Source organism: Thunnus maccoyii, chromosome 15 (assembly GCF_910596095.1).
Source record: "Thunnus maccoyii chromosome 15, fThuMac1.1, whole genome shotgun sequence".
Classification (NCBI taxonomy): Eukaryota; Metazoa; Chordata; class Actinopteri; order Scombriformes; family Scombridae; genus Thunnus; species Thunnus maccoyii.
This window is the reverse complement of record NC_056547.1, coordinates 11,700,069-11,712,622: the sequence shown is the minus strand read 5'-3', so window position 1 is coordinate 11,712,622 and position 12,554 is coordinate 11,700,069. Positions and strand designations below refer to the sequence as shown.

The 12,554-nt window shown below is 38.5% G+C and overlaps 1 protein-coding gene across 1 annotated transcript; it reads right to left on the bottom strand.

Annotated features, from left to right (window-relative positions):
- Nucleotides 1–1,784: 1,784 nt before the first annotated feature.
- Nucleotides 1,785–11,421, bottom strand: csnk2b (casein kinase 2, beta polypeptide). The gene is made up of 7 exons (XM_042435282.1): nucleotides 11,284–11,421; nucleotides 10,601–10,682; nucleotides 9,235–9,337; nucleotides 8,476–8,591; nucleotides 6,832–6,907; nucleotides 5,649–5,838; nucleotides 1,785–4,348 (listed from the first exon to the last, which is right to left on the bottom strand). The coding sequence occupies exons 2-7, from the start codon at nucleotides 10,670–10,672 to the stop codon at nucleotides 4,258–4,260; spliced, it is 648 nt and encodes a 215-aa protein (XP_042291216.1). The 5' UTR covers nucleotides 10,673–10,682; nucleotides 11,284–11,421; the 3' UTR covers nucleotides 1,785–4,257.
- Nucleotides 11,422–12,554: the final 1,133 nt, after the last annotated feature.

Sequence of the window (12,554 nt, the reverse complement as noted above, 5' to 3'; positions counted from 1 at the left end):
GATACTTCTGGGTCAGTTCACTATAGGAACCTTCCTAAGCAAAAAAGACTATTCGACTGTAGCCTTTGCTGCCTCTGGACCAGGACAGCTAGCAATCATTGATGGAGCTATGAGTTCTGAGATATACCAGCGAATTCCACAGGAAAATATCTTGGTATCAGTCTGTGAGCTGAAGCTCAACAGAAAGTGGGTCATGCAGTAAGACAACGACCCTAAACACACAAGTCGCTCTACCAAGGAATGGTTAGAGCAGAAGAAAATTAATGTTTTGGAATGGCTGAGTCAAAATCCTGACCTTGATCCAAAAAAAATGCTGTGGAAGGACCTTAAGTGGGCAATTCATACAGGAAGCGCACCAACATCCCCGAATTGAGACTGTTCTGTAAGGAGGAATGAGCTAAAATTCCTCCAAGCTGATGTGCAGGGCTGATAAACAGCTACTGGAAATGTTTGGTTGAAGGTATTGCTGCAAAATGGGGTCACATACTCGCTTCATATAAATATGTAAGATTAGATCATTTTCCTCAATAGATAAATGAAGTTTAATGTTTTTGTCTCATTTGTTTTAATTGGATTCCCTTTATCTAGTTCTAGGTAATATTATACAGAAATCGGGTTCACAAACTTTCAAGCACCACTGTATTTTTGGAGTGTTTATGTGTTTTCTCAGCTTGTGGTTGGCAGAGCTCCTTAATAGTTGTATCTATTGCAAAGGCAAAAAATAAAAAAATCTTTGAGGGGAAAGTGCTGCAATATTGCCTCTGGGTGTGGCAAAAGAGAGGCTGAACATTTCACATGACTACACTATGAGCAGCTGAACTGACAAATTATAACTCAGGGCTGCTTAATTGCCACATTTTTGTGGAAATATGAAATCAAACACACACACACCTCTCATTATTCTTCAGAACATCACCATCAGAGGAAAATCGGCTCTCCTACAAAATCTAAACTTTAGGAGACTCTCGTATAAAAAAAAAACAGGGGATTCCTCATCACAAAATTTGTTCCCAAAAGAAGAAGAGGAGAAGGGCTGGTCCCTGAGTTGTGGTTTGAGGTTATCCTGAGTCATGAAGGAACCTCCTCCTTCTCCTCTTCTCCTTCCAGAGGGAGCACTCTGGAAAAATTGACTTGGTAAGGCCACATGAAGACAACTCAGCCCTGCCAGTCACTTTTTTGCCAAAGACAGCAGCAAAGAGGGAAAAACAGTTTTTATGAGTCACACATAAAGAAGCCATAACAGTTTGTCTCAAGGTGTTTTGTATGTTTCTAAGGAGGGCAGCCCGCTCATTTCCTGCATATTTTGAAAATAAAGATGCATTTTGCTCACTTATTACTCCTCCCCCCCTCCTCCATATATCAAAAGTGAATTAAAAGATAAGTGCAAAAGCCTGACTGAGATCTTGTGATCTTGCCTGTGCTTTTCTATGGTGTGTATTTGTTTTCGTGTGTTTGTGGGTGCTTGCCCACCAATGTTGTTACTCAGAATCATGTGAAATGCCACTGCAGCCACACCCAGAAGCAAGACGACCATTTCTCTCCCTCCTGTCACCACAGGAAATCTTCCTTCAAGCTCGAAAACATACACACAACAAAGAATGCAATGACGTGTGTGTAATGTTATCTTTTCATGTTTAAGATTTGAATTTAGTAGTAAGTTGTGCCTCAGAAATATTTAGAAATGTAGACAAATGAAGCTTTTCATAAGTAAGAAGCTCTCTACTGACACTGTGTGGTAGGAGGGCAGAACAGCAGCATTACAGAGAAATAAAAGACAAAAGAAGTATGAAAAGAAAATAGAAGTTTATTGAGAATTCTGAATCCTGCTCACCCTTCCACAGTAGCAGAAAGACAACGACAACGACATGGACAAACATTAGTTAAAATCTGGACACATAAATACCGATTCTCTTGTATCATGAAATCCAAAAAACGAAAAAAAAAAACCTATTCCAATCACACAAACTCAAAAGTAGACAGGAGAGGGAGTGAAGGGAGGGCAGTGTGTATGTGTGTATCTGCCCCGATGTTTCAGAAACAGAAAAAAAAAAAAAAAAAAGCGGCTGGTGGTCTGTTTGTCTCTAAACCTGAACATAAATAATGAGACTGTGCGGTGGAGAGACACCAGTAGAATCAGTGCAGTGGTGGAGTGAGCCAAAGGATTCAGATTGTCTAAATTCCTCTTTCTCTGAGTCTCCTCCTTGATCTTTAAACAAATAGTTCCACGTTTTGGGAAATACGCTTAAGAGTTAGATGGGAAGATTAAAAACATGCTCGTGTTTGTACGCTAAATATAAAGGCTAGGATCAGAAGACAGTTTAGTTTAGCTTAGCATAAAGACTGTCGCTCTGTCCAAAATAGGGCTGCAACTAACGATTATTTTCATTATCGATTAATCCATCGTTTGATCTATAAAATGTCAGAAAATGGTGGAAAATGTTGATCACTGTCTCCCAAGCTACAACCTAAAATGTTTTGAGAAACCAGTAAGTATTCCAATTTAAGAAGCTGGAACCAGAGTGTTTTTGCATATTTTTTTCTTAGAAAAAAAATGACAAAATGATTAATCGATCATCAAAATAGTTGTAGATTAATTTTCTCTCAATCACTTGATTAATCGTTGCAGCTCTAGTCCAAAGGTAACGAGAGTCAATCTACCGGCACCTCTAATCAACACATTACACCTCTTCTGTTTAATCTGTACAAGACCTGAAAGTTGCAGTGTTTCAGGGGTTTATGTGCCAAACTATCTCTTGGCTCGGACAAAGTAACTTCCTGAAGTCCCCTGTAACACCGCAACTTGTGTTTATACGTGTTTTTGTATGGATTAAACAAACAAGACGAAACATGTTCATTAGTGAACTCTGGAGGTGCTGTTAAGCGGATTTTGTTACCTGTGAACAGAGCCAGGCTATGTTTCCCTCCTGTTTCCGGTCTTTATGCTAAGCTAACTGGCTGCTAGCAGTCGCTTCATATTTACGTCACAGAAATGAGTGGTATCAATCTTTTTCTTTAACTCTCTGCCAGGAAGTAAACGCATTTCCAAAAACTATTTCTTTACGGGAGATGGAGCAATGAGGGGAAGGTGGTGGTGGTGGTGGTGGTGGTGGTGTGGGGGTGGGTGGGCTGCTGCTGCAGAGGGGTCTCGCGGGAAAAAAAAAAACGTAGCACAAGTTATATTCTCACTTGGGTACCAATAAAGACAGTTGTTTGACACGCGCACAGACAGCTGGAGAAATGACACAGGCTTGATTACAAATTGTCTGAACAGTTCAGAAGTTCATGTTAGTTTGATCTATTTCTATTACACGTCCTTTAACAGCAGAGGAAATAAAGACTCTTCTAAGAACAATCACACCATCTGGGTGTTTTCGCTGCATCTTAAGGCAAATTTAACAGAATGCTTTGCGCTGCGTGAAAACAGCAACAACACCACAAAACATCAGACAGAAACAGCAACCAAATTTTTTTTTTCTTCTTGTTCTTCTTTTTACAAACGAGTGATACAGAAAAACACCCGTCCAAACTGTCTCTGCGAGTGCCAGCCTGAGTGTACATGCACTGGGGGTTGAGGGGGGTGGGGAGGGGGCTAACGGGGAGAGGAGGCAGGCTTCCAATGACGGAGGGTTTACCACCACTCTTTACCAAACTGTGCCAAATACAGAAAAAAAACCACAGAGCCAGAGGTGAAAACTGACCAAACATTGCACTTTTTCTTTCTTTCTTTTTTTTTTTTTAAGCTTTCTGTCTCATGTAACAGCCCCGTACATTAAAACTCTTTCTACAGATCCTGTAGTGTCACCCAACGATAGAATAATTTTCCTTATCAGTGTGCTCATAAAGCAGCAGCATGGAGCCCCTGTATTGTTCAGCTTCCTCTTACCTCACCTCCTGTTTTTGGCACTGATGAGTTTGGTAAGGTACGTGCATGGAATCCCAAGTGTGTGACTGCAAGTGTGTGTGTTTGTTTGTGTGTGTGTGTGTGTGTGTGTGTGTGTGTGTGCACGTGTATGTGGTGAAGATCATGGCTGTACGTTCTTGTGTCTCACTCACACTCAAAAATCTTTACACTTTTGTTTTCATTTGCCCTAAACTAAACCAAAATAATACAGTCTTCAGGGTGGGGAGGGGACATCTGAAGAGCTTTGTAAAATGCAGGTGACCTCTCCCCCATCTGACAATAATTATTTCCTGTCTTCTCTCTCTCTCTCTCTCTCTCTCTACAAATCCATGCTCCTCTTCCTCTTCATCTGTCTTCTAGCGGATGGCCTTGACGGGGCTCTTGAAGCTGGAGGCTGCTTGCAGCTGCAGCTGGTAGGCCATGGGGTGGATCTTGAACCCGTACAACCTGGAGAAAGAAGACGCAAACAAACATCTGAGCATTTTGAAGAAATAATAACATTCCAGCAGCATGACGTAAAATATGCCTCGCAACTAAAGCTACAAATAGCAACTTCAAATACAAATAACTAAACATGCGCTGCTGCAAACGGATGTCACAACCAAATGAAATTGGATGCAGGGAAAACTTGACAAAAACCCCCAAAAAAACAAAACACTTGAGTGTCTTCAAGTGATCAGAAATGTGACAACATTAAGACTTATAAACCAACAACAAATATTTCTGTTGGTCTCCTAAGGCTGCAACTAATAATTACTTTCATTAGATTAATCTGCGGATTATTTCCTTAATTCTGGGTGATATCTCTAATAATTCCATTAATTTAAATTTTTGTTTTTCCACAATGTGTAAAATGTCTAAATCTTAAAATCAAAAAAATGTCTGCTGTAATTTCCCAGAGCCAAAGGTCATGTTTTAAAATTGATTGTTTTGTCCATCCAGTTGACCAAAACCCAAAGACATTTACTTTAAATTGATATAAAAATCAAGAAATGCAGTAAACCTTCACACAGGAGAAGCAGGAACAAAAGAATGTTTTGCATTTCTGCTTGAAAAAAACAATCCATTTATCATTTTCAGCTCTATTTCCTTGTCACGTTATGAATCATCACAGACGGCAGGTGGGAAAACATCACTAAGCTCTTACTTGTCATGTGGTATAATTTCTGGGAATTTAAGTTCAGATTTTTTTTCTGTCATCCAAATCTGACACTGCACAGCTTAAAATGCTTCTTCGTTCAAAATGGATTTCAAACTGTCTCTTACAGTAAAAAAAAAAAATACTGCTGATGTCACAATCGGAGCGTTGTTAGCTGGCTGAGACAGCAGAAGCATCAAACATGCCTGTATATGTCAATCTCTGTCAGAGCGGATCACACCGTGAATACAGATTGTTCTGCAATATTATGACATGAAGAGTGAGCGGATTCATCTTTAATCTTCGTGTAGCCTGCAGCGTTGTGTTTTGGCTTCGTAACGAGGATACACCCACAACCTTAAATTGTGCAGTTGCACGATTCTGACCTGAATTATTTGGGTGTTTATTTTGTTCGGTATTACAATTAAAATGTATTTTTGATGATCATGAAGGATCATAGTTTTAGGGGCTGCCCTGAATACCTTTTTCCTTGTTGTTTGTATGTATTTGTTTGATTTTAACCTGTGCAAATAAATCAACTTTAAAACTCAAATTGCAACGCTGCAGTGTGAATGTAGTGATACTGCTCTCTGGACCTGCTACACTCACCTTGGGACAAACTGATTGGCGGGCCTCTTGGGCCTGTACTCAGGGTGAACCATGAAGAGCATGTGGGGGAAACCAGTGCCAAAGTAGGCTCCATCTGTGTGGTGGTGCCTGGAGGACTTGGGTGTGTAGACGTCCATGCACTTGGGGCAGTACAGCTTCACCATGGCCTCTCCTGGGATGTCTGACAGGCCTGTGGAGGTGGAGGAAGAGGAGCAGGAGGGAAGAAACTGGCTTAGATAGTAATTCAACATATCACATCTACAATAGAGACAGCACTAACTTACACTGGGACACTGCTATTGCAAAAAAAAAAGTCCTCGTTCCTAGATATTGAAATATGGTCCTTACTGAAAAAAGTAAAAAAAATAAGAGGACAATATTTCGAATCAGGCCAAGAGTGATGAGCTGTTGTATGTTTTTATACATGCAAAGCAAAGAACAGACTGCAGCTAAATTCCTGAATAACTCTTTGATTCTTTGAACCTCATGCAAAATGCTGATTCCAGTGCTGAATAAAGACCTCAAGCAAAAAAAAAAAAAAAAAAAGACAGTGTGACACCAATAAGTATCGTCATGGAAACCACAAACTTTTCACAGTGATGTACACCATCTTGTTCTCTGTCTTATTCTGTGGCTTGCTATATAGTAAGTGGCATCCGAGGTAACGCTTTTTAAACATAAATGCAGCAGTTGCGAGCATGTTTTGATTTAATGACTAAATAATTACCTTTGCTTTATATTATGAACTTTTTATGCTGTCACCCTGACTAACATTAGCAGACTCTTTCCCCGGAGCTGACGGTGCAGCAGAGAGGCTGCTCTCCGCTGCTGGAGATTTGACATTAATAACAACACAGCAGAGCGCTCCGCCTCCCCCTCACTGTGTTATTCTAAATACAGGTAGGAGACTGTAAGATGCTTTCAAATTAATTAATGCTGTTAACTTTTTAAAATAAATAGGCTGCAGACTGTTTATCTTTTCTGCCAGTTATGTTTCATATCGTATTTCAGTGGACAAAGGACACTCAGTACACTGGAGCAAGAGAGTGAAAATAGTGCCCCCTTTTCTATTCATTCAATCAAGAATCGGTTTTCAATCGAATTGTGAGATTCCCAAAGACTTGCACTCCTAATAAATTGTTTAAAATAATAAATTACAATAGTCATAATACATTTTACTCACCAATAGGAAGCATAGGCTGATTCTCACAATACACCCGGGGACAATAGCCAAAGTCTCCCTGCTGATATTTCTCCAACTACAAGGAAGAAAAGAGATTTTAAGATTAAATGATGATGACGATGATGAGAATAACGATAATAATTTAGGCCAGGACAAAAGGCACCACATTTTCTTAGCTGGGGCTGTTGTATATACAGAAAAGATCGCGTAGACAAGTATGCAGCATACAAAGAATGTGTCTTGGCGTTTGCACACAACAGCAACAAACAGCTTCTTCTGTCTCTTCAACTGCAGAAACTAAACTAACAGCCACTCCGCTGTTGAACACCTGCTGTTAACTATCATAGAGCTGCTTCAGTGAACTAAGAGTCCCAGTTATAAAAAGTGACAGGTAATAGGCCAAGTGAATTTCCATATCAGGGACTCTAGGGAGCCTTTTCCACAGGAATAATAATAGTTTTGAAATGGGATACAAATCTTGATATGAAACATTAACTGTACAAAGGACATGTAGACTGTACGACGGACAAAGAAATTAAGTGTATGAAATATGAAAAGTGCAAAAATTAAACGTGACGTGCAATAAATAAATCATAAGTGTTAAGTCAAGTTTGATGAAATATATGGAAGTGACAGGATTAAATGAGGGAGGTGAAATATAGAGGCCACTTTGATAACAGTACAGTTCAGCTTTTTTAGGTGGGCTTCCATCATTGATTCATCTGGCAATTATTTTCCAGATTAATTGTTTGGTCAATAAAATGTACAACAATTGTGAACATCACTGTTCCCTGAAGCCTGAGGTGACGTCCTCCAACATCTTTCATATTCACTTTACTATCATATATGACTAAAACAAAATATTCACATTTGAGAAGCTGGAATCTGAGAATTTGGACTTTTTTTTTTTCCCTAAAAAATTTCTTACTACAATTATCCAAAGAGTTGGCAACTAGTTTTAGGTCCGTTGACTCATCGATTAATCACTGCGGCTCTAATTTCAAGGATCATTTCTCTGCGGTTCGTTTTGAGTCAATGTGAATATAAACCATTAAGGGTTGGAAAAAAAAATCTTGCAAAACAATCCAACAACACCACGAATTACGGCTTCAAGAACTACAGAGATGAATCACTACCTCCCCGACACAGTGACACTGAATAATTGAACATCATAAGCTTTTTAACTATTGCGGTGATATCGCCTTTGAGTTTATTATACTGCAAGTTCTTGTTAGTTTGTCTACCTTCTGTTTAATGACACCTTGGCCAAAAAGTAACAATTCAACAAAAACCTGTTAGGTTTTGGAGGTAAAGCGCCACCGAAAGCTGAGCTTGGCAGCAACTTGCTTGAGTTTAACTCTTGTAATGACAGCTGATAAAAGGTCTATTTATTTCCCAACATAAATCTAACATTATAACCCATCACAAAATATATTAAATGACCCCATTCTTCCTGTTAAACCTGCTGTACTGCATCAGAATTCAACTGTCGTGTTCAAACTTGCAGGCATCATATCACACGCTGTAAATAATTTTCCACCTCGTCAAGAGAAAAAAAAAAAAAAAAAAAAAAAAGGTGATGGAAAAACAGCTTCTCTAATACAGACAGCGGTGGGGGTTTATGCTGACACAGAAGGCGCCTACCATCTGTGCGATGCCTCGGTTAGTGAGGATGTAGCGTGCGTGGATGAGGCCGTACAGCATCTCAGCTGCCTGCTCTATCAGGTCGCTCTGGTTGGGATTGTCCTCCAGCTCCTCGTCTAAAAAAAGACAGAGACGATTGTTGAGGTTTCTGACAGTTGAAAGAAATGAATGAAAAAGATTTTTAAAAAAGGACGGGGAAACACCAGAAGCACAACAGAGAGAATAGGGACACATGATGGTTTTCAAAGCGTGATACATCAATAAATCCTTAAAAAAGGCACAAAACAGACACAACAAAAGATCTAAAGAAGCCTGAAGAGGACTTGCAAGATGAAACGAACACCTGCACTGCTATCTGTTGTTTGTAATGATCTAAGAAAAGAGAGACGCAGCCTGCACACAAGCAAGGCAGGCTAAACAGGCTTAAAACGAAAGAATCCCGAAATCACATGACCCTCCTAAACTTTATTTATTAGTTGTCATGTGCAAAAGCGCTTAAAATAACCGAATGGCAGACGTTAAAGTCAGGAACACTAATGGTGACTCCTCCTGCAGCTCCTTTAATCTTAACTCTTGATCTGTGCTCCACATGAAGATGCAGATCAACATTCAGTCTCAGCGTTTGTTTGTTTTACAGTTGCTTAAGGCTTCTCTGCTGGTGTTTGGGGTTGTTTTTCTCGCTACTGATACAACATTTAGGATGGTAACCAGAGCTAAACTAAATTTGAGAGTGTGGAAGCATGAATGTAACATACAGACCTGGTTCAAGGTCCAGGATCATGTCTAGGGCCTGGCGGTAGTGAGGAACCTGCTCATTGAGCCCCGTCAGGTTGAACTTGTCCTGGATATAGTCTTCATCCACCTGATAGACGGGAAATGAGACAGATGAGAAAAACGGGTTATTTGGTGAGAACTTACTGTGGAATATAACAAAGATCAGTCAAAGATGCCACATGACTGTTTGCTCACTTACATGTGCCATCTTTGATTTTACATGATTTGTATTAACTTTAATGGAAGAAACCTTTCTCTATCGGAATAAATCATGTATTTTATTACTTTAAAGCTGCCTGATGTGGATTTTTCTCAGCTTATAGGTCACTAAGAAGATTTCCAACTCTACAGTGAGCTCGTACATTCAACATTTTTTACAGTAGGCAGTTTTATGAACGGATGTCTGAGTTACAGGAGAAACCCATGCAGGACTGTGATACAATGTGTACAGTCAGCACCGGTTATTTTGATAAATCGATTACTCGCTTGGAGTCATTCTTTAAGGAAAAAAAAAAGGCCAAATTCTCGGCTTCCAGCTTCTCCAATGTGAATATTTTTCTCGTTTCTATGATAGTGAAACAGTCCATGAACTTAAAATATCTTTGAGTTGTAGACTGTTGCTCAGAACAAAAGGAGACATTTAAGGACGTCATGTTGAGCTTTGGGAAACAGTGATGGGGATTTCTCATTTTCTGACATTTTATAGACTAAACAATTAATCGATTAATTGAGAAAATAATTAACAGATTAAGTGATAATGAAAATAACTGTTAGTTGCAGCACTAGTCCAGGTGTATTTAGTGAAAATAACAGTAAGAAAAATATGCCAATAAGGAGAAAATTACATTCTGCTGGACTCATAACTGTGGGATTGACCGTTTTAAAGTTTTTAAAGTCCAGCTTTTAATTTAATTTCACTGATATATTTCTAACTGGATGAGAACAATTCATAGATATAGATAAGGCTGCAAGTAACAATTATTTTCATAATTACTCGATTAGTTGTTTGTTCTGTAAAATGTCAGAAAATGGTGAAAACAGCGATCACTGTTTCCCAAAACCCAAAGTGTTTCCTCAAATGTCTTCTTTTATCCTGATCAGCAGTCCACAAACTAAATATATTCATTTTACTGTAATAGAAGACTAAATTAACCAGGAAATATTCATAGTCAAGAAGCTGCAAACAGAAACTTTTTTTTATTCTTTCTTAAAAACTTATTCAAAAACCATTAATCAATTATCAAAATAGTTGGCGATTAACTTTCTGTTGATTGATTAATCAATAAATCGACTAATCATTGCAGCTGTGGACATAAGACAGATGAAAGTACAGGAGAATGAGGCAACTCACCTCACAAAAAAACTCATTCCCCCTCAGGCCACAGAACCAGGAGATCCATGACACTTCCTCTGAACTACTCATCTCTGAAGACCTTTAAAGAGAAAGATGGAAACATGAAAATACAGAAAATAAATCAACACTATATTCACACAAGTCTAAGAACTTCCAGTCTCAAATTCAATGTTAATGCCTGCGGCTGGTTAGATTCTTCCATAATATTTATAATATATCTTATATAAGTAAGTAATTGGCCAAAACAGATACCGTGTAAGAATAATAGCCTTTCCACAAACGAATAACTTGGCTGTATGAGGAAATAATTAGTGACTGACCGGTCAGAATTGATTAAAGCTAGGCTAACTAGCTAGCAGCATTATCTTTCCAACAGTTAGTTTTATAAGTTTGCCGCTGCGTTGCAAAAAATGACCGTGAATCCATCAAAAACATGCATTATTCATGGTAAACCCAACTTTAAATATATAGTGCAGTTATACAAGACGACAAACTGTTAACGTAGCCGACGTTAACTCGCTAAGCTACAACCCGCTAACGGCTAGCATCCAAAATGAAATTCAATATGGCGCATCGTTAGACAACAGGCCTCATGAAGAAGATCAGCGCTTTCTGGGGGTGTCTGAGCGACCGCGTTTAACCGTCTGAGTATAGTTAGGTGAGCATTTCTTCCAGCTTACCCGGTTTTCAACTTTTATGTTGCTGTAAAATCCGGCAGATCAAATATTTAGCGATCTCACGGGTGTAAATAAGATGGACACCACCTCCCAGTTCACCCCCGCTAGGTCTCCTTCTTCCTCTGGTGTCTCGTCGGCAGGATGCAGCGCAGATTGTGTACTACTGCCGCTCAATGTTTAGTTTGAGTATTACATATTCTTTGATGATTTAAAATTGTTTACTCGTGTCTTAAAACAACAGTCAGGTGTTCATATGAACACTGAAAGAGGTTTTCCTCGCTGTAATCATTCCTCCTGTTCATACTGGCTGTTAAAAGATCCCCTTCAGATGTGCTTTCATTGTAGGTGATGGGGGCCCAAATCTACAGTGTGCCCACAATATAGTTATTTTGTACAAAAAATGCATTTAAATGTTTATTTGAAGCTTATATGATGTCTGAGTTAATTATATCAAGTGGATATCTGCCACATTTAGTCTTTTTAGCATCAAATTTGTGTTTCCTTGGACAGTGTTTCCCTGTTCAGCTGCGATGGAAGTATAGTAAGAAAAAGAGGGACTTTGGCATTAAAAAACTTTAACGTTGAAAGATATCTACTTGATTTGACTCATTTGGATGGCTGAAGCTTCATATTAGCTTCAGATAAACTTTTAAATACATTTTTGTACAGAAGGAGGACTGTGGATTCTGGCCCCCATCACTTACATTGTAAGACAGACTTGAAAAAACATGAATCTGTCGTTTAAATAGCTTTGATTTTAGTAGTTCAGCAGCCTTTTTGTTTGATTTTAAACACTTAAGTAGAAAATTTAAGTCTTGTTTCCTCTTCCTCTTTTCTCTCTATATTTATATATGTATTTACTGTATATGTATATATAAGTACTCCATGAAGATAATGATAAAAATGATACAAGCCTTAATTAATAACATAAGTAACATATCTAAAAGACTGTATTTTTGGTAACATACAACTGTAATCCCACTATTTTTTTTTAAATGTACTGTTTGAGTTTTCATATCATCTAGCTGACAACAGACAGTGGTGGAAGAAGTACTCAAATCTTTTACTTAAGTAAAAGTAACAATACCACAATGAAAAAATACTCAATTACAATTAAACGTCCTGCATTCAAAATCTTAAGTAAAAGTACATAAGTATTGTCCGCAAAATGTACTTAAAGTATCAAAAGTACTCATTAAGCAAAATGGACCAATTTAGCGTTATATAACATACATGTATATCTATCATTCAAGTATCAAAACTGATTGATGTGT